General features: G+C 41.9%; 1 protein-coding gene across 2 annotated transcripts in view; it reads right to left on the reverse strand.

Moving 5' to 3' along the window:
* Nucleotides 1–20642, reverse strand: part of CCDC138 (coiled-coil domain containing 138) — a gene marked incomplete at its 5' end in the record, with an annotated part of 92560 nt that overhangs the window by 27015 nt on the left and 44903 nt on the right. For both annotated transcript variants that reach the window (XM_027772916.1, XM_014588988.1), the window contains 2 exon segments: nt 7622–7814; nt 18006–18122. In XM_027772916.1, the coding sequence (XP_027628717.1) occupies nt 7622–7814; nt 18006–18122 (310 nt within the window).

Genomic DNA, 20642 nt, shown 5'->3' on the forward strand with positions numbered 1-20642 from the left:
CACCACAGCCCTTTCTGTCATCCTCCTCTCAGGATTTTGAGCATGCACACACATGTGCCTGGTATGATTTTGAGCATGCACACACATGTGCCTGGTATGATTTTCAAGCTGCCGGATCCAGAACTTGAATGGCAGACAGTGATGCGGGAATCCAGCACCTTGACCTCAACGCCACCTCCTGACTCCAACACACTCGTTTGTTTTAGGTTTTTGCCATACGGCACATGAGCTCGACAGAGAGACAGAGAGACAGGAAGTGAGAACTCGCCCTCCAGGGGAACAGCTATGCCACAGCCGCTCATCCGTTCTCCTCGGGATTCTGGGCACACACGTACACATGCCCAGCATGATTTTCAAGCCACTGGGTCTAGGACTCAAACCATGTTGTTGGCCATGTGAGGAGTCCAGTGCCTTAACCTCCATGTCACCTGCTGGCCCCACACACATTAAAAAAAAAAATTTAATTAAACGTACAAGAAAACTGTCTTTATTTTACCAGATAAGATTCCTATGACCACTCTTAACCATCATTGTCTCATAATTTACAGTGTGTCCATAGAAAGTTTTATTAAGATCTCTCTCGGATCCCCACCCCTACCTACTTGCACTTGTTGGTGACCACAGAACAAGCAGTGTCCTCAGGGTGACTATCACTAAGGCCTAGTACTGGGGCTCAGCACTTGCCCGCCCTGGGGCCGCTCTCCCGTCACAGTGGACTGCGTGCGGCGGGCCAGTACCGGGCTGCACCGCCCCGCAGTTGGAGCGGATCACCGCTATGCTCACTGCCCTCACTGCCCAGCCACAGGTTTGGGGTGCCTGCCTCTGTCACATGACACCAGCACATCAACACCTCTGTGCACTTCTTGTAATTCCCACGGATGGTTACGATACGTGACGGAGGCGCCTGTGCACAGAAGGGACCGCAAAACCACCATCCCACATCCCAAACTGTGCTATATCCCCAGGGACACTATGCTCCGCCAGCTCACTTCTGTGAGAATAATGGGTGGTGCAAGGTTAAACCTTCAGCTTCATTTCAGAGACCCGGCGTAGCTTAACTGCACTATGTCCCACTCTCCTCGGCTGTCACACTGGGACATCCGTTCGACCCTCTCAGCATCCTGTACGGGTTGAATGAGTTCATACGGGTGAAGTGCCCAGCCCATCGCACAGCAGGTGCTACCTATTGGTTCTTGCTATTAATTTGGTTATCTCAAGAAGAGCATGCTCTTAGGAACTCACAGCAGTCAAGAGTGGGAGCTTACAAACAGCTGGAGCGCGGCCGAATCAGATTCTGCCGAATGCTGGCTGCGTAGGCTGGACACAATGCTCAAACCTTCACATACTTTGTCACTCACAGCAACATTCAGAGATGATGCCCTAGTGTCAAACTCACACCAACTATTATTACCCACGCCGATTCTCAGATGGACAATCTGTCTGTATTATCCAGTTATAAAACCAGGTAATATCTTTACGGATCCCTATATGTGTTGGTTATTAAGCATTTAATATTATGAATATTATCCTGCATGCTTATCCATTTTGTCTTCACTCTTCTCTCCTAAACCTGTAACTCTTATAAAAGATATTTCTATTTTTTAAAAATTTGCCAGAGGGCATGCACACTTACCAGGGTGAGAGCGAAAGAGGGAAAGTGAGAAACGCCTTCCATGTGACGGGGGATGGTCACGTTGCCATCCTTACCCCGTCTCTCCCATCAGGATTTTGGGCATACAGGCACATGTGCAAGACTCAAATCGCACTGTCGGCCATGTAGGATCGGGCCACCTTAGCCGCCCTCGCTGGCTGGCCCGTGACATTTCTACTTTACAATAGGAAACATCTTCTTACCAGAGTCAAGTCCATTATTCTGATTGAAGAGCGCTTATGCTTTCATTTCTGGTGTTCCCAGAATCTGTTGCACTGCATGATAAGACAGTCTGTCTAAATTTTACTTTTTCTATACTTAAAATCATTTCTCTGAGAAGTATTTAGTAGAGGTATTTTTTCTGCTTTTGCTTTTACATGGCTTGCTTTGCTACATTCCAAGATGATATAAATTGAGACCCAACAGCCTCCTTTCAACCTTCAGCCTACTCACTTCTACAGAGGATCTGCCTACGAGGGTGGAAAGCACAAGGCCAAAAGAGTAAGCTCATCAGCTCTTGAATCTGACACTGGTGTGAAGCGGGAGCCACTCACCTACCTACCTTTCTTTCTTTCTTTCTTTCTTCTTCTTTTTTTAAATATTGTAGTCTATTTTACTGATTTTTAAAAGAGCCATTTTTTTTTTAATTAAAAAAAATTTTTTTTTTGGAGAGGTTTTTGCTATAGGGCGCGTGCGCTCGCCAGACAGAGAGAGACAGAGAGACAGAAAGTGAGAAATCACCCCCCAGGGGGGATGGTCACGCCGCAATCCCTTCTTCTCCATTCTCCTCTCAGGATCTTGGTTGGGCACGCACACGCGCCCGGTGTGAGTTTTAAGCCACCAGGTCCGACATGCAAACCGCGGTCAACTACGTGGGAGTCCAGTGACATAACCATTACGCTAACTGCTGGTTCCCAAAGAGTCATTTTTTAAAAGAGATTTTTGCTATAGGGCATGTGTGCTTGCCAGATAGAGAGACAGAGAGATAGAAAGGGAGAAATCACCTCCTGAGGCGATGGCCACATCACAATCTCTTCTCCTCTATTCTCCTCACAGGATTTTCGTGCCTGGCATGAGTTTTAAGCGACTGGGTCTAGGACTTGAACTGAGGCCCACCATGTGCAAGTCCAGAGATGTAACCATTATACTATCTGCTGGTCCCATGACATAGCAATTTTTATATACTTCAATGATTTTTTTTTTTGAGAGATTTTTGCTATAGGGTTCATGTGCTTGCCAGAGAGACAGACAGAGAAAGCGAGAAACCAACCCCTGAGGGAACGGCCACGTCTCAATCTTTTCTCCTCCATTTTCCTCCTAGGAGTCTGAACATGCACGCACACACGTGTGCCTGGCATGAGTTTCAAGTCACTGGGTCTGGGACTGGAACCACAACTGACCACTCTGCACTCCAGAGGCCTAACCACTACGCCACCTGCTGGCCCCTATACTTCGATGATTGTTCAACATTTCGTAGCTGTTTGGCTTTGCAGCACGGCAATTCATACACTGTGCTGTACAAGCAGGAATAAGCCGTGTATTAATAGAAGGCACCGCCGTCCTCACTGCATTACCAGAGTGACATAGTAAAGGCAAGTCCCACTGTACACAGAGCAAAGAAAGGAAAAGGGGAGAAGCATGTTGAGTAGCCGGCTAGCTCTGTACTGAGGGGGGCAGTAGGAAAAGCTGAGATACGCAGCTGCTAAGTCTGGTCTATTATTTAAGGCCATAGCATTTGAAGTTCTGGTTGTTATTTAGTTCACAACTAAATTATTTCCTTCTGGAACATACTTGGAATCTTGCTGAGGTCTGTGTGTGCACACCCTGGTAACAGCAAGGAGATGAAACGCCCTCATCATTTCACAACCTATTCTCTGCTAGAAGAGAAGATGAAAGAACTCTCTTCCCTGGGACCAGCAGTTGGAGTAATGGCTATGTCGCTGGACTCCCATGTAGTCGACCACGGTTCAAGTCCTGGATCCGGCGGCTTAAACTCATGCCGGGTGCGTGTGCGTGTGTGCCCAAGATCCCGAGAGGAGAATGGAGGAGAGGGCATTGCGGCATGGCCATCCCCCCATGGGGGTGATTTCTCGCTTTCTGTCTCTCTGTCTCTGTCTGTCTTTCTGGTGAGCGCACATGCCCTATAGCAAAAAAAAGAAGAAAAAAAGAATTTTCTTCCCTGTTGCCTCCTGTTGCAGGTGTCAATGTGAAAGAATTCAGTGTGGTGTGCATGTGTGTATTTTAAGAATTATTTTATTTAACTTTTTTTCAATTTTTATTTTAAATTTGACCAGAGAGGGACAGAGCAAGAGAGAGAGAAAGTAAGAAAGGCAGGGGCCAGGTCCGGGACATGAACTATAGTCAGCCATATGGGAGTCCAATGCTCTTAACCACCATGCCACCTGCCAGCCCCCATCAGTGTGTTTTGATGAGTGCATAACAAGTTTCTGGTGGTTTGTATTTTGGGGAGGAGCCGTGGGGGGGGGTACAAGATTCTCCAATTGCACAAATTGCACTTTTTGTGTTTCCAACATTAGTAGGCAGAAACGGTGACTTCCAAAGCACAGGCGATAGTTCCAAAACCAGAAAAATGGGGCTATATTAGGCTGAGAAGCTTCTGCACAGCAAAAGAAACAATAAGTAGAGTGAGAAGACAGCCCTCAGAGTAGGAGAACGTATTTGCAAACTAGACCTCAGATAAGGGACTGATAACCAGAATATACAGGGAACTCAAGCTTACCCACAAGAAATAATTGATCCAATTAAAAGATAGGGAAATGAGCTGAACAGAAAACTCTCCAAAGAAGACGTACAAACAGCCAAAAAGTATATGAAAACACGCTCAACATTTCTTATCGTAAGGGGAATGCAAATCAAAACCACAATGAGATACCACTTAATCCCAGTCAGAATGGCTAAAATTTATTTTGTTACATCGCTGGACTCCCACATAGTTGACAGCAGATTGAGTCCTGGAACCGGCGACTTAAATTCAGGCTGCGCGCGTGTGCATGTGTGTCCATGATCCCGAGAGGAGAATGGAGGAGAAGGGATTGTGGTGTGGCCTTCCCCCCGAGGGATGATTTCTCGCTTTCTCTCTCTCTCTCTCTCTCTGTCTTTCCAGAGAGTGCATGGGCCCTATAGCAAAAATCTCTCTAAAAAAAAATTAAATAATGTTAAGTTCTGGTGAGGCTGTGGTGAGAAGGGAACTCTCCTACACTGTTGTGGGAATGTAAATTAGTACAACCACTGTGGAAAATGATAGGGAGATTTCTCAGAAACATACAAATAGAACTACCATATGACCCAGTTAAGTTCACTCTTAGGTATTTACTCAGAGGACAGAAAAACCCTCAGTTAGAAAAACACTTGCACACCTATGTTTATTGCAGCAGTATTTGCAATTGCTAGGACATGGAATCAACCCAAATGTCCTAAGGGAAATGAGTGGATTGAAAAAAAGTGGCATCCATTCTCTGTGGAACACTGCTCAGCCACAAAAAACAATGAAACCCCGACATTCGATACAAAGTGGAAGCATATGGAAGACTTAATGCTAAGCTAAGCAAGCCAGAGTGTGAAAGGCAGACTGCATGCCCCAGCTCAGTGCGTACCGAATGTCTGTGCTCTATGGCAGAAATGGAAAGTCTGCAAGGTGTAGTAGCAGGGAGGGCAACTGCATGTACTGAAGACAGTAGGACGGGTAATATGGGGGTGGGCAATAGGAGGAGGGAGGGGATGGGACAGAGGGAAAAAATGCGTTTAGTTTAAAAAAAATTGGCGGGGACCAGCAGATAGCGTGATGGTTTCATCGCTGGACTCCCATGTAGTCAGCCGTGGTTGGAGTCCCAGACTGGGCAGCTTTAAACTCACACTGGGTATGTTTGCATGCATGCCCAAGAATGGAGGAGAAGGGACTGTGAAGTGGCCATCCCCCCAGGGGGTAATTTCTCACTTTCTGTCTCTCTTTCTGGTGAGCATACATGCCCTATAGCAAAAACCTCTCTTAAAAAAGTAAGCAGAAACAGTAACACTTAAACAAAATGCCTTTCTTAATTTCATCTCCCTACAAGTTGAGGCTAGAGAAAGCATCCCCAGGGTAATGTCACTCTTCCTAAGGTCTCACAAAGGTACTTGATAGACAGCAAGGTAGCATTTCCCAAAGTCTTTTCCTCAGAAAAGTATCCCTGCATGTTCTTCCACAGAAGGTTTGAGGTCAAATAAGTGTGGGAAATATTTAAGATTTAGAGATTCAAAATGCCCACTACAACTTTAAGCTAATTAAATGATTAAACCTGGCTTATTCTAAAACTTCCCAAACAGTTTTCACTCCAGACCACAATGGCCTCTCCTTTTTCCCCTGAAGTGCATCTATTATTTAGCCCCAGATCGCCTTTTCTGCAGACAACTAGGGTGCTCTACCAACATGGAGATTGTGACTTGCATTTGCATTTTCAAGTGTCTTTTGGGAAAACAAAATTAAAACTTTTTTTTTCTAATTTTGCCAGAGGGTACGTACACTCAACAGCGGGAAAGCCAGAAGTAGAAGCAACCCTGATGGATGTCACGCTGCGACCCCTCTACTCATTCTCCCCATCGAGTCGGGGTTCGGGAAACGCACATGGACCTGCCATGTGTTTCAGGCCACCAGGACTAACAAAACTGCGGTCAGCCATGGGGGATCCGACGTTCTCAAACACCAGGTTACAGGCTGGCCCCGAAATAGTTTGGATGAAGGCCTATTTATTATTTATAATCTGTGCTTATTGTACCCTCGTTTAGAAAATTTTGTCAAACCCAAAGTCATTAAAATAGTCTCATAAATTTTCTTTTTCATGGTCTAGCCTGAACTCTTAAATTTAGGTTTACAATCCGTTTTGAGAGAAGGAACTGAACTATCCCTTCCTTACTGAATTGCCCAGGCAACTCGGTGAAAATCAGCTGACCGTACACACGAACCTGCCTCTGAACTCTCTCTTCCATCTCACGGTGTTTGTTTTTCCCAACAACAAACTACCACGCGATCAGGCACACAAAGGGAAACGGCATAACTGAACGGGCAGTTACAACTTCTGCCTTCTGATCAATTCAGAAAAACTAAGTAAAACAAACCTCAAGGAAAGTAGTCAGATAAAATTACTGTCATTGCCTATTTAAACGAGCCCAAGTTATCTAATTTAACGAACAAGGAAGATAAGAAGATGGTGTATTTATTGCTTGACTACACTGAATGCCTCAGACCAAAATGATCATATTTAATAACCCCAAAAGACAATTAGGTATGGCTACATATTAAGAATATAATTACGGCCAACTTTGATTGCAGCATTATTTTTAATGCATTTACTTACTTATTCACTATACCAAGTACTGTGCTGGGCAAGAGGAAACAACGGTAAACAAGACAAGTTTTTCCTCAGTGAACTTACAGACTAGTGCAGGGGTGGTAAAGGGCCAGATAATAACATTATGGGCTTTGGTGGCAACATAGCCTCTACTGCCAGCTACTGAACTCTGCTGCTATAAGGCAAAAAAAAAAAAGCCATAGACAATACATAACAAATTAGCTCAAAGGTGAATAAAAACTATTCACAAAACCGGTTGTGGGTCAGGCATAGCTCCTGGGCTATATAGCTTGCCAGTCTGTTCTCTAGTTGGAAATAATAAACTAACTAGCAATCTGAATCTTACATGGAAACTGCGATTACAGTTGCAGGCAAGGCATTAAAGGAACATGATTCTAAGGAAATCAACAAAGGCTTCTGGGAGGAGGCAACTGTCTAAAAGCTTCATTTTTTCAAATTCAACAAACAAAAAGTAGATTTTTATAATGTGCCACCTTATAAGGCAACTCCAAATCTCATTCTAAACATGTAATACATTTTTTATTACAAAACAATTGCTTTGCTATTTAGCACCTCTCCTAGCTGTTTACCAGCATTTATAGCATAAGCACACTTGAAAGCTTACCTTGAGTGACTGTTTTGAGAACAATTAAAGTTGATAGAAATCTCAATGGCAAATTGGAGCTCTTAAAGAAAGTGGCTGTCTTTGGTTTACTCTCCACAGAGTGTTCTGAAGAATCGTCTTGAACTCCTTTAGTTACCACTCCTTTAAACACGTCTTCACCCAGCCTTCTCAATGTTGATGTCATAGTGGAATGCTGTTAAAGTAAGGACTATCTTAGTATATTTTTTCATGTCCAGAAAATATCTATTTTAAATACTGCAAACAAATATAGAAAATTTTGCTAATTAAAAAGATAAAATGGGATTGAAATATGAAAGGTTGGAGAGTGATGAATTTTATAATAAACTTCAAGAATTATTTAAGTATGACTGTGCGTTTGTCTAAAACATGTAAGAACGTAGGATCAGCTGTTTCTGGTCTGGAGAAACATCAGTGGGACAGAGGCAGCCTCCTCTCTGGGTTCCTCAGGCTCCACCACCACAGACAGGCGGCTGGGCAGGTGTGTCCTATTGCACACTCACGGGAAGTGCTACTTAGATCTGCCCTGCCTCCAGTACTCTCTGACCACAGTTGCCACAGTGACTCTAAAACTCTTACCAATTTCACAAGAATAAAATACTGGCTTCGAATTACAGATAATTCTCATGGAGAATAAACTAAAATAAGAAAATGAGCAAAACAGAAAGAATGGCATAGAACTACTCCTAAAATAACACAGTAACTAATGGCATTATACATGTCTATTAAAAATCAAAAATGAAAGGGGGCTGGCAGGTAGCGTGGTGGTTGAGGGCGCTGGACTCCCGTGTGGCCAACTGTGGTTCAAGTCCCAGACCTGGTGGCTTGCTTTCTATCTCTCTCTCTCTCTGAGCCTCTCTGGTCAAATTAAAATAAATAAATAAAACAAAAAAAAATAAATAAAGTTTAATAGAATAATTCTTTTTTTAAAAATCAAGTGAAACAAAATCGCTTTTTCTTTTTAATTGTCAGAAGGTGTGTGAGTGGAGTGGGGGAGGTTGCCTACTTCCCAGTGGAACACGGTCACGCTGCAATCACTTCTCCTCCATTCCCCCATCCTGTTGGGATTTGGGGCATACATACACACATGCCCAGTGTGTTTTTCAAGCCACAGGGGATGGGATTCAAGTCAGTTGGTATGTGAGATCCAGCTCCTTTAGCCACTAGGCTATGGGGCTGGCCTGCAAGGAAACTACTTCGAACTACTGATGTGGAGCAACCCAGAACTTGTGAGCAATCTTGAAGCAACCCAGGGCTGATAGCTGCCCTGGGCTTTCTGTTCCCCTGTAAGTGAGCTGCCACTCCCCTGAACTGTTGAGTGGCCGGGAGGCCTTGGGAATTTTATAATAAACTTCAAGAATTATTTAAGTATGACTGTGCGTTTGTCTAAAACATGTAAGAACGTAGGATCAGCTGTTTCTGGTCTGGAGAAACATCAGTGGGACAGAGGCAGCCTCCTCTCTGGGTTCCTCAGGCTCCACCACCACAGACAGGCGGCTGGGCAGGTGTGTCCTATTGCACACTCACGGGAAGTGCTACTTAGATCTGCCCTGCCTCCAGTACTCTCTGACCACAGTTGCCACAGTGACTCTAAAACTCTTACCAATTTCACAAGAATAAAATACTGGCTTCGAATTACAGATAATTCTCATGGAGAATAAACTAAAATAAGAAAATGAGCAAAACAGAAAGAATGGCATAGAACTACTCCTAAAATAACACAGTAACTAATGGCATTATACATGTCTATTAAAAATCAAAAATGAAAGGGGGCTGGCAGGTAGCGTGGTGGTTGAGGGCGCTGGACTCCCGTGTGGCCAACTGTGGTTCAAGTCCCAGACCTGGTGGCTTGCTTTCTATCTCTCTCTCTCTCTGAGCCTCTCTGGTCAAATTAAAATAAATAAATAAAACAAAAAAAATAAATAAAGTTTAATAGAATAATTCTTTTTTTAAAAATCAAGTGAAACAAAATCGCTTTTTCTTTTTAATTGTCAGAAGGTGTGTGAGTGGAGTGGGGGAGGTTGCCTACTTCCCAGTGGAACACGGTCACGCTGCAATCACTTCTCCTCCATTCCCCCATCCTGTTGGGATTTGGGGCATACATACACACATGCCCAGTGTGTTTTTCAAGCCACAGGGGATGGGATTCAAGTCAGTTGGTATGTGAGATCCAGCTCCTTTAGCCACTAGGCTATGGGGCTGGCCTGCAAGGAAACTACTTCGAACTACTGATGTGGAGCAACCCAGAACTTGTGAGCAATCTTGAAGCAACCCAGGGCTGATAGCTGCCCTGGGCTTTCTGTTCCCCTGTAAGTGAGCTGCCACTCCCCTGAACTGTTGAGTGGCCGGGATGCCTTGAGCAGAATGAAAACCTGCTTCTCTGCCAGCTCTGTATTAGGGTGGACATTGAGCCCCTTTTCCCTGATAGGATACTCCAAGCATGCTGAAACTGCCCCTCCCCAATCCACCCATAAAAGACTGTGTCCAACTCATGGTCGGGGCCAGAGATTCAGAGTGTTAACTCCTCCATGCCCGCTGATGCAGTTAAACTGTTCTCCTTTCTCTCCGGAGTGCTGTGTTTTCATTCCTTGGAGTCTGGTTTTCTGCAACACTACTAAAGATGAGAATGTTTGGGACCAGCAGATGGTGTAATGGTTACATCACTGGACTCCCACACAGTCAACAGCAGTTCAAGTTCCGGATCTGATGGCTTGAGATCATGCTGGGCACGTGTGTGGGTGTGGCCAAAATCCCGAGAGGATAATAGCAGGAGAAGGGATTGTAGCATGGCCATCTCTCTTGGGGAGTGATTTCCTGTTTCTGTCACTTTCAAAAATCTCTCCAGTGAGCACAAATGACATACAGCAAAAAAAAAAAAAACTCTTAATTTTTTAAAAAGATGAGAATGTTTGGGACCAGCAGTGAGCATAATGGCTATGTCGCTGGACTCCCGTGTAGTCAACTGCGGTTCGCGTCCTGGACCCAGTGGCTTAAACTCATGCCAGGCACGTGTGCGTACGTGTCCAAAATCCCTGGAGGAGAAAGGATTGCAGCCCCAGGGGGGTGATTTCTCGCTTTCTGTCTCTCTCTGTCTGTCTGGTGAGCACACGTGCCCTATAGCAAAAACCTCTCAAAAAAAAAAAAAAAAAAAAAAGATGAGAGTATTTAAGACAGACTCAGAAATAACTTCAAATTTCCTTTATTATGTTTTAATTTTCTAATCCTATGTCACTGAGTTTTATAATAGTTTCCCCCATCTACATGGGAATTTGTGACTGATTCCCTACTCAGCCCTCATCCTGCAGTGTAGATAAGTCTGAGCTTCTGATTTCCTGTGTCTAGAATTAGAAATAGACCCTGAGATTCTATGGGCCTCAAAGGCTATATGACTGGATAGTGAGGGGCATAGGCACTGTAAGCTAATTTAAATATACTATAAACAAAATTTTTAAACTTTTTTTTTTTAATTAGGTTTTTGCCATAGGGCATGTGCACTGGCAGGGGTGGGGGGTGAGGAGTGGAGAGGGAGAGAGGGGGAGAGAGAGAGAGGGAAAGTGAGAAATCACTCCCCAAGTGGATAGCCACACCACAATCCCTTCCTCTTCATTCTCCTCCTGAGATTTTGGGCACGCACATACACGCATCTGGTGTGATTTTTCAAGTTGCCAGGTCCAGAACATGAACCACGCTCAGCTGTGGGGATCCAGTACATTAACTACCATGCCACCTGCTGGGCCATAGATAATATTTCAATATAACTAGGAAAGTGATAATCATGTACTTTAAAACCTTTGTGTGAGACAGATAATAGAAGAGATATTTCAAAAACTCCTGACAGTAATTATGCTAAAATAATAAAGTTAAGGCAATTTTGTTTTCAGTATTTTTAAAAAAAAATCTCAGGCCTGGGACCAGCAGATGGTATAATGGCTATGTCACTGGATTTCCATGTAGTCGACTGTGGTTCGAATTCCGGATCTGATGGCTTAAACTCACATTGGGCATGTGTGCATGCGTGTCCAAGATCCCGCAAGGAGAATAGAGGAGAAGGGATTGTGGCATGGCCATCCCCCCTGGGGGGGGCGATTCCTCGCTTTCTATCTTTCTGTCTCTCTCTGTCTTTCTGGTGAGCGCACGCGCCCTATAGCAAACACCTCTCAAAAAAAAAAAAAAATCTTAGGCCAGCTAGTGACATGGTAGTTAAAGCTGCTAGATCCCATATGGCTGAATGTGTGGTTTGTCACAGACCTGGCAGCTTGAAAAGCAGGCTGCAAACATGCATGTGTGTGCTTGGAATTCCACCGTAGACTGGAGAAGACACTGCAGCATGGCCACACCCCTGGAGTGCTTTCTCATTTTCTCTCGCTCTGTGTCTCTGCTGAGCAAACACTTCCTATAGCAAACTAAAATAAATAAATAAAATCATCTCTAATGCTTTATATTACTTTTTAAATGGAAAAAAATTTAATATTTTAAATATGAATATGGATATCATTTCTCTTTCATTGAAAAGAAAAAAAAAATCACAAAAACCACCATTTATTTTATTGTCGTTAAAGCTTCACCTAAGGACAGTGAAATCTTTGCCAAAACTAGTCTAGACCTAAAGTGTCCATTTTTCATTCTAAACTCACTCATCATACCAGGAAGATCTCAACATGAATGAAAAAAGATGATGTACAGCTGCCAGCCCCATGAACACATATTAGAACTCTCTGACCAAGCTCTTAGAGCAGCCACAAGGAAATGGGCAGTTACAAATACTTCTCTAAAACCTCATCAAATAAATGACAAGTCTTTGCTAAAAAGATGTAGAGGAGGGGCCAGCAGTTAGTGTAATGGCTATGTCGCTGGACTCCCAGGTAGTCAACCGCGGTTCAAGTCTCAGACACACACGGTGGCTTAAACTCGCGCCGGGCACGTGTGCGCGTGTGCCCAAGATCCCAAGAGGAGAATGGAGGAGAAGGAATTGTGGCATGGCCATTCCCCCTGGGGGGTGATTTCTCGCTTTCTGTCTCTCTGTCTCTCTCTGTCTTTATGGTGAGCTCACGCAACCTATAGCAAAAACCTCTCCAATAAAAGAAAAGAAAAAAAAAAAAGATGTAGAAGATGAACCAAATGGAAATTTTAGCACTGGAAATAGTCAAAATACTCAGTGGACAGAATGGAAGGGAAAATGACGGCATCATTTAGCCAGAAAATAAAACGAAAATACCCAATCTGAACAACTCAAATAAACTACTAGGTTCTCTGGAAAGTCATGACACATTTTTCTATGCAAAAATTTTCATGACTTTCTCAATAACCTAATAGAGAAAAAACATCAAAAAACAAGCCTTCAAGGAATCAAAGGGCTACAACCAATAATGTAATAACCATGTCATTACAGTCCCAGGAGAGGAAAAATCAGTTGGGCTGAAAAAATACTGAAAAAAAATAATGGCTGACAACCTCCCAAATTTGGCCAAAAAAGATCTAGAGACTGAAGTTAAGCAAACTCCAAACAGGGTAAATCTGAAGAGATCAACACTAAAACCCATCATAGCCAAACTTTTCAAAACTACAGTAAAAAATATATCGCAAGCAGTAAGAAAGCAATGACACTTTACATACACAGGACAAATCATTCAAATGACAGTAGATGTCTTATCGAAACCCATGGAAGTTAGCAGAAACTGGTACAGTATCTTCCAACTACTGAAAGCTACTGAAAGGAAAGAACGGCTTCAGAAACCGATACCCAGTGAAAATATCCTTCAGGAATAAAAAGGAAATTAGGGTATGTTAACAATGAAAAAATAAAATCTAAGAGGATCTATCATCAGCAGTCCAATTTATTCTGAAAGAATAAATGAAGTTCTCTGTACTTACAGGGAATGATGAAAAAGGAACCAGGAAACATTAGAAAGGTGAAAAGAATACAGAAAGCAAAACTATGGAAAATACAAGACTTTCTTTTCTTGAGTTTTAAAAATTATGTTTGATGACTAACGCTCAAATAATAACACTGTTTAGTGTGGTTCTAAATGTATGTAGAAGAAATATTTAACATAAATAAAGTATCACTGGGGGAGGCTACGGGATAAAAAGGGAAATAAGTTTTCTGTATTTTACTTTAATGGGTAAAATGACCATAGCAGTGAACTAATAAGTTATTTCTATATAATGAAGTATCAAGAAGATTTAATAAAAAAGCTATATGAAGAAATACACTCAAAATACTACACATAAATGAAATTGAAATTCTAAAAAATGTTCCAATTAACCCATAAGGAAGCAGGAAAAAAATGACAAAAAATTTAAAAACAGAGACAAAAAACAAAGGTCAAGAAAAAATAAAATGATAGTTTAAACCCTAACATCAATAAATACATCTAAAAATACAATAAAAATAACAATGTAAGCAAGTCAAAAGTAAAATAATATAAAGAAAAAGATAACAATGAAAACCTGAATCAAAGGAATGCAGAAGTAGCTATATTAATATCAGATAAAATAAATTCAAAGAAAATCAGGAACAGAGAAGGACATTATATAATGATAAAAAGGTCAATCTACCAAGAAGATATAACAATCCTAAATATATATGCATCAAGCAACAGAGTTATAAAAACATGTTGAGGTAAAAACAGGACAGGAGAAATAAATAAATCTACAACTATGCCTGGTGACTTAGGTACCGAGCTCTCAACAACTGATAGAACAAGCAGATGAAATATCAGCAAAGATGTAAGACTCACGAACACCATCAACCAGCAGGATCTCATTAACATCGCATAACCCTTCACCCAATGACAGAGTACACACTCTTAGCCATAAAACAAGCTCAAGGACACCGAGAGAGTCAGCACTCCCTACCTTAGCGAGGGTCTTGAATCAATCGTGGGAGATTTCACCTCACTAACCTGGGAGAAGGAGAGCAACGTGGAGCCAGAGCAGGCCGAAGCAGGGAAATAATAAAGACAAGAGGAACAATCGGGAAGATTGAAAATAAATAAAAATAATGGAACAAAATCAACGAAACAGATAATCCTCTGAAAGTTCAATTAAATAAACTTCTAGCAAAAAATGCCAAGAAGGCAGATACAAATTACACATACCAGGAATGAAACTATAACTACTGATACTGAAGACATCAAAAGACTAACACGACTGTGAAAAACTCGACACACACAAATTTGACAACTAGACAGAATGGTTCAATTCCTCAAAAAACAAAAATTCCTATAAATCACCAACATGAATTACAAAATTAGCATAGTCCTATTCTATTACGGAACTTAACAATATAACTTTTCTTTTTTTACCAGAAGGCACCTGTGCTCTCTAGAGACAGAGACAGAAAGAGAAAGAGAGAGAGAGAGAGAAAGCATCCCCAGTGGGGCATGGTCATGCCACAATCTTTTTCCTCCATTGCTTCACCCTGCCAGGATTTTGGGCAACCATGCGCACATGCTCAGCATGTTTTTCAAGCCTCTGGCATAGGTATTCAAACAGCAGTCAGCCCTGTACAATCCAGCTCCCTCAACCACCAGGCCATGGGGCTGACCCTTGAATTCACTAATTTCAAACTTCCCAAAAAGAAATACCCAGGCCCACATAGTTTCACTAGAAATTCTACGAAATGTCTACAGGAGAATTAACATTAAATTCTAGCAGGAAATGTTAAAAATGGGATATTTTCCAATTCATTTTATGAATCAGGATTATCCTGATACAAACCAAGTAAAGGCAGTATAAAACACAGAAAAACTACAGACCAATCTTCCTCATGAATAAATTCACACAAAGATCCTGAATAAAACATTAGCAAAGAAAATGCAGCAATATTTAAAAAGAATTGGATCCAGCCCTATAGCCTAGTGGTTAAGAAATCTGGATCTCAGGGCCCAGCAGTTAACGTAATGGCTATGTTGCTGGACTCCCCTGTAGTCGAACGCGGTTTGAGTCCCAGATCCGGTGGCTTAAACTCATGCCGGGTGCGTGTGCGTGCGTGCCCAAGATCCCAAGAGGAGAATGGAGGAGAAGGGATTGCGGCATGGCCATCCCCCCGGGGGGTGATTTCTCGCTTTCTGTCTCTCTGTCTCTGTCTGGCGAGCGCATGTGCCCTATAGCAAAAAAAAAAACCAACAAAAAACAAAAAACAAAACAAAACAAAAAACCCTCCATACAAAGGTTAAAAAAAAAAAAAAAAGAAATCTGGATCTCACATGACTTCTGTGGTTCGAATCCCATCCCTGCTTGCTTAAAAGATACACCATGCATGTTGTGTGCATGCCCCAAATCCTTATAGGATCCTGAGAAATGGAGAAGAGACTGCAGTCTGACCATACCCTAGTGGAGCGTGCTTTATTCTTTTCTGTCTTTCTGTTTCTCTCTGGCAATCGAAACAAAACATTAAAATTAAACACCACAACCAAATGAGCATTACTACAGAAATGCATAGTTGATTCAAATTTGAAAGTCAATGTAGGGCCAGCAGGTGGCGTGGTGGTCAAGGTGGCGGACTCCCACATGGTTGACCACCAGGTCTGGTTTGAGTTCCAGACCTGATGGCTTGAAATTCACCCCAGGGGCGTGGTAGTGCCTGCTCAAAATCACAAGACAAGAATGGAGGAGAAGGGATTTTGGCATGGCTATCCACCCATTTTCTGTCAGTCTGTCTCTGTCTTTCCAGCCAGTGCATGTACTCTATAAGCAAAAAAAAAAAAAAAAAAAATCCACCCGTGCCATGTCCACTAAAAAAAAAAAAAAAAAAAAAAAAAAAAAGAGGGGAGGGGCTGGCATGGTGGGTAAGGGTGCTGGACTCTCACATGGCTCACTGCGGTTTGAGTCCAGGACCTAGTGGCTTGCTTGCTCTCTCTCTCTCTCTTTTCCTCTCTGGTCAAATATAAATAAATAAATAAAGCTAAATAAGATCATTTTAAAAAGACCATGTAATTCACTGTAAACAAATTTAAAGCTGAAATAAAAATCACATAATCTTACCAATCGATATAAAAATTATTTGAAAAAAATCCAATACATATTCATGATGAAACATCAGAAAAATAGAAATACGCTGGAACTATAACTCAGCTTGATAAAAACTATCTATAGAAACACTGTTATTATACTTAATGACAGACTGAATATTTCCCCCTAGGACAGGAAACAAGGCAAGGTGCTTTTACCATTTGTATTTCACATAGTGTTAGGAATTCTAGTCTATGAAATAAGGTGAGAAAAGACAAGTAATGGCATTCATATAGAAAAGGAAAACAAAATTCTGTCCCTATTTGCAGGTAACCTGATTATCTGTAGAAAATCCCAAGGAATCTTCAAGCATCATCCTAGATCTACTGAAGTCAAGGTGACTGGTATGAAGGAGTATTGAAAACGCCTCCGTACCCCTGCTTGGCTTCAGTAAACCATCTGCGACCACGTTTTCTTTCTTTCTTGCTAGGTTACAGCCAATCAGAGCAGTCAGGCTTCAGTCAGTCACAGGCCCCGCCTTTGAAACTGTGTTAATACAAACTTTGGAATGAAACCAATCCAAGCTGTTTCTCTACCTCATTTTTCCACTTTCATTTTTGTACACCACTTTTCCTTTCTGGAACTTAAAAATACCAAGCTGACCACAAGGCCACCAGATTTGCCTGGAAGTTGGTTTGGGACAACTGTCCATTTGAACGCTATTAAGATTTGCTCAATTAAAACTCCACTCAATTAAATTGGCTTTTTGTTTGTTTGTTTTAACACTGGATACAAAATAAACACAACTAAATTATATTTCCATAAACAATCAATGAACACCAAAGGACACCAAAATTAAAAAGATACTACCAATTAAAATCATTCAAAAATTTTAAATGCTCAGCTGAAAATCTTAAGAAAGTATAGGATTTTAGGCTGAAAATCACAACGATTTAAAGAAATTAAAATTCTTTTTTTAAAAAATGTATTTATTTAATTCCATTTGTTATTATTTTTTAATTTGACCAGAAAGAGATGGAGAGAGAGAGAGAGAAAGGGAAAGCAAGAAAGTAAGCCGCCAGGTCTGGGACTCAAACCATGGTTGCCCATGTGGGAATCCAGCGCCTCTAATCACTACGCCACTTGCCAGCCCCACGAAATTAAAATCCTAAATAAATAAGACATTGGCATTCATGAATTGGAAGACTTAACATAGTAAAGATGCCAACTCTTTTCAAATTGATATTCAGGTTTCATTCATTCCTGTCAAAATCTCAGCAAGGTATATAATAGACAAGGAAATTATTCTGAAATGTAAAGAGAGTATATGCAAACACAAGAGAAACAAGATCAAGAAAGGAACAATACTACATGGAGTATTACTCGAAGATAAATTTTATTAATCAATTACCTGTGTTCCACCGTCTAGCTGCCTTATGCACCAATATATAAATTTTATAAAAGGTTCATGAAATTTGGCATTCACGAATGGCATCCACTGTAGCTGCTCTGTCATTACCGGTAAAAGCTAAAGGTAAAATGACAGAAAATATAGACACAGTACTTTCAGATGTCAGAAATCAATGGCAACAATTTTCCAAAAATTATCTAAAAAGAAAGAAAGAAGAGTTCACCAAACGAAAAAACTTTCATATTAAACCATATGCGATGCAATTTGGCAATACGCACTTGAAATTTTAAATACATGTTTCCTTTCATCCAGCAATAGCCTATCTAGGAATTTAAGATTATGCTATACAAAGATACTTTCTGAACCTTAAATGGTTAAATTTACATTATATATTCACATGTAACTATTAGAAGTTTTAACCTAGATTTATTTTTATGGCCACAGTAAACTCTAGGGTGAAAAAAGCAGGTTGAAAATGAGCAAACAGGGGCCAGTGGCTCGGTGGTGAAGGCACTGACTCCCCACATGGCCCAAGGTGTTCAAGTCCTGGACCTGGTGGCTTGCTTTCTCAATTTCCCTCTTTCTCACTCTGTCCCTTTCTGGTCAAATTATTTACTTACTTACTTTACTTATTTATTTATCATAAATAAAGAGTCTTGTCAAACAATTTATGTATGTACATATGTAAAGATTCTTTAAAAAAAAAAAAAAATGACCTCTGCAGTCTTCGGGACCAGCGAATGGTGGAATATGTTACATGGTTGGACTTCCACGGAGTCAACTGCAGTTTGAGTCCTGAACCTGGCAGCTTAATGCTCACGCCAGGGGAATGTGTGTATGTGCTCAGGATCCTGAGGAGAAAGGAGGAGAAGGGATTGTGGTGTGGTCATTCCCCTGGTGGGGGAAATGTTTTCTGTCTCTGTCTCTGTCTCTCTCCTCTCCAGTGAGGCATATGCTCCCTATAGCAAAAATCTCTAAGAAAAATTTTCAAAAAAAATTTAAAAGCAAAAAAATGTTTCTTCATACCCCTCCCCCATACAGTGACCATGGCCCAAATAAGCACTATTCTCTTCTCCATCCCTATATTTTTACATTTTCCAGGTCATGTGTTTTGTATGAAGTCCTACAGTATGTAGTCTTTTTAGTCTATCTTCTTTCACTTGAAATAATGCATTTGTGATTCATTCTTTTAAGAAAATCTTTTAACACTTGGATTTTAGTAACTGGAGCAATACTTTCCTCTTTCATATTGCATTATTTTCTTATTTTTTAGAGAGAGGTTTTGCTATAAGGTGTGTGTACTTACCAGAGAGAAAGAAAGCAAGAAATCACCCCCCAGGGGGAATGGCCACACATTCAATCACAATATAATCCCTTCTCCATTCTCCTCTTGGGATCTTGGGCACCCACGCATATGCACCCAGGGTGAATTTTAAACCAACGGGTCTGGAACTCAAGCAGTGGTCAATTCTGTGAAGGACAGCGATGTAACCATTAAGCCATCTGCTGGTCCACATTAATACCTTAACAGTTAATATGGCGATTTATAAAAAATCTTTTCGAAAGATGTCTATGAGAGATGTCTCCAAGGTGAGAATGTAGGAGAAGGGATTATGGAGTGGCCACTCCCCCCTCAGGGGTGACTTCTCACTTTCTGTCCGGTGTCTCCTCTGGTGAGTGCATATCTTGGCCAGTCTTTATAGGGACCAGACAGTGGCACAGCAGGAAAACGCAATGCTCTGTGAAACAGGCCCACACAGTGTGCAGCCCGCTCTGAGTATGCCAGGCACGTGAGGCGGCATGCCCACCCTCTGGGCTGCTGAAGTGGGTCCTGTAGTCAAGCCGCTCTCAGGGTGGCGCTCTCTCTGTCTCTCTCATGGAAAAAACAAATAAACTTCAAAAACAAAAACAAAAACCTTTCTGGTGGGGAAAAGGCTGCCAGCCAGACCTTATAGCAAAGGGACCGCCTGAAGCATGCCTTTGATATGCAGACTCAGCAGCCGGGAGCCAGATCTGCATCTGGCCCAGCACCCCAGGAAGCAACATTCTTCGGCTTTAATCTTCCCAGCTCCAGGTAGCAGGCAACTCTGGACCACCCCTGCAGCGTAGTCTGCCAAAACGTTCCAACTAGCCATGCCTGAACTGTTCCCCCGCCCTGCCTTTTCTGTTGGAAAGGTAATAAAGTCTCTGGCCAGCTTTCCCTTGGGTCCCTCAGAGTATGCCAAGGCTCCTGTCTCAGTGCCCCAGAGCATATAAACTTGTTGTTTTCCCTTCCCTGAGTCTTTCCACAGACTCCTCTAGTGACTGCCACTGACCAAGCGCATTACCACCCAAGTATACATAACAGGGGCCTGCTTTACCCAGACTGACTCCATCTTGTTAGTTAATTTGTTTTCTCCTTCTTTTCAGCTGGATACTCTTTGTTTAAGACCTCTCTTAGGAACTCCAGGGAGACAGATATGTCAAAACTTCTGTTTTGAAGCTTGATTGCACTCCTAGCTAAACCAAACTAAAATTTAACCTGACCTGGCCTTTTGTACATAACCATTAGCCCCCAGTTTCTTGCCCTGGAAAAGCACCCTTAAGCTGGCTGACCAGAAGGTATTTTTACATATCTTTTTTTTTTTTTTTTTTTTT

This window comes from Tupaia chinensis, unplaced genomic scaffold (assembly GCF_000334495.1).
Source record: "Tupaia chinensis unplaced genomic scaffold, TupChi_1.0 Scaffold000041_1, whole genome shotgun sequence".
NCBI classification, from domain to species: domain Eukaryota; kingdom Metazoa; phylum Chordata; class Mammalia; order Scandentia; family Tupaiidae; genus Tupaia; species Tupaia belangeri.